At 58.3% G+C, this 384-nt stretch overlaps 1 protein-coding gene across 1 annotated transcript in view; it reads right to left on the reverse strand.

Moving 5' to 3' along the window:
* The window catches only part of LOC104410082 (bromodomain-containing protein 2-like), a gene marked incomplete at both ends in the record, with an annotated part of 2,528 nt that overhangs the window by 261 nt on the left and 1,883 nt on the right, over window positions 1–384 (reverse strand). The window contains 1 exon segment of the mRNA XM_010020142.1: window positions 339–364. Within this exon segment, the coding sequence (XP_010018444.1) occupies window positions 339–364 (26 nt within the window).

The raw sequence follows: 384 nt of genomic DNA on the forward strand, positions 1-384 counted from the left end.
ATGGAAGGAAGGGGGTCAGCGGTGCTGGGGCCACGCCAAAGGCAATGGGGACGTCCTGGGCACCAGGGACACCGAGGCACCAAACACTGGGGACACCAAAAGCAACAGGGACACCCCAAGGAACCAAGGGGACACTCAAGGGCACCAAGATCCTGTCGTGTCCCTGGACATGGCACCAGGACCAAAGAAGACACTGGGACAGAACTAGCAGGGGACCCGACACCTGTGTCTTGTCACTGGGGACAGGATACTGGGACGCCAGGACCCAAGCACCAGCGTCTTGCTCCATCCCCAGGGATGAGACACCAGGATACTCACTATGGATGGGATTAGGATACCGGTGTCTTGTGACCAGGACCAGACACTAGAACAAGACACCAGGAT

The sequence above is a fragment of the Nestor notabilis genome, unplaced genomic scaffold (genome assembly GCF_000696875.1).
Source record: "Nestor notabilis isolate BGI_N333 unplaced genomic scaffold, ASM69687v1 scaffold24488, whole genome shotgun sequence".
Classification (NCBI taxonomy): domain Eukaryota; kingdom Metazoa; phylum Chordata; class Aves; order Psittaciformes; family Psittacidae; genus Nestor; species Nestor notabilis.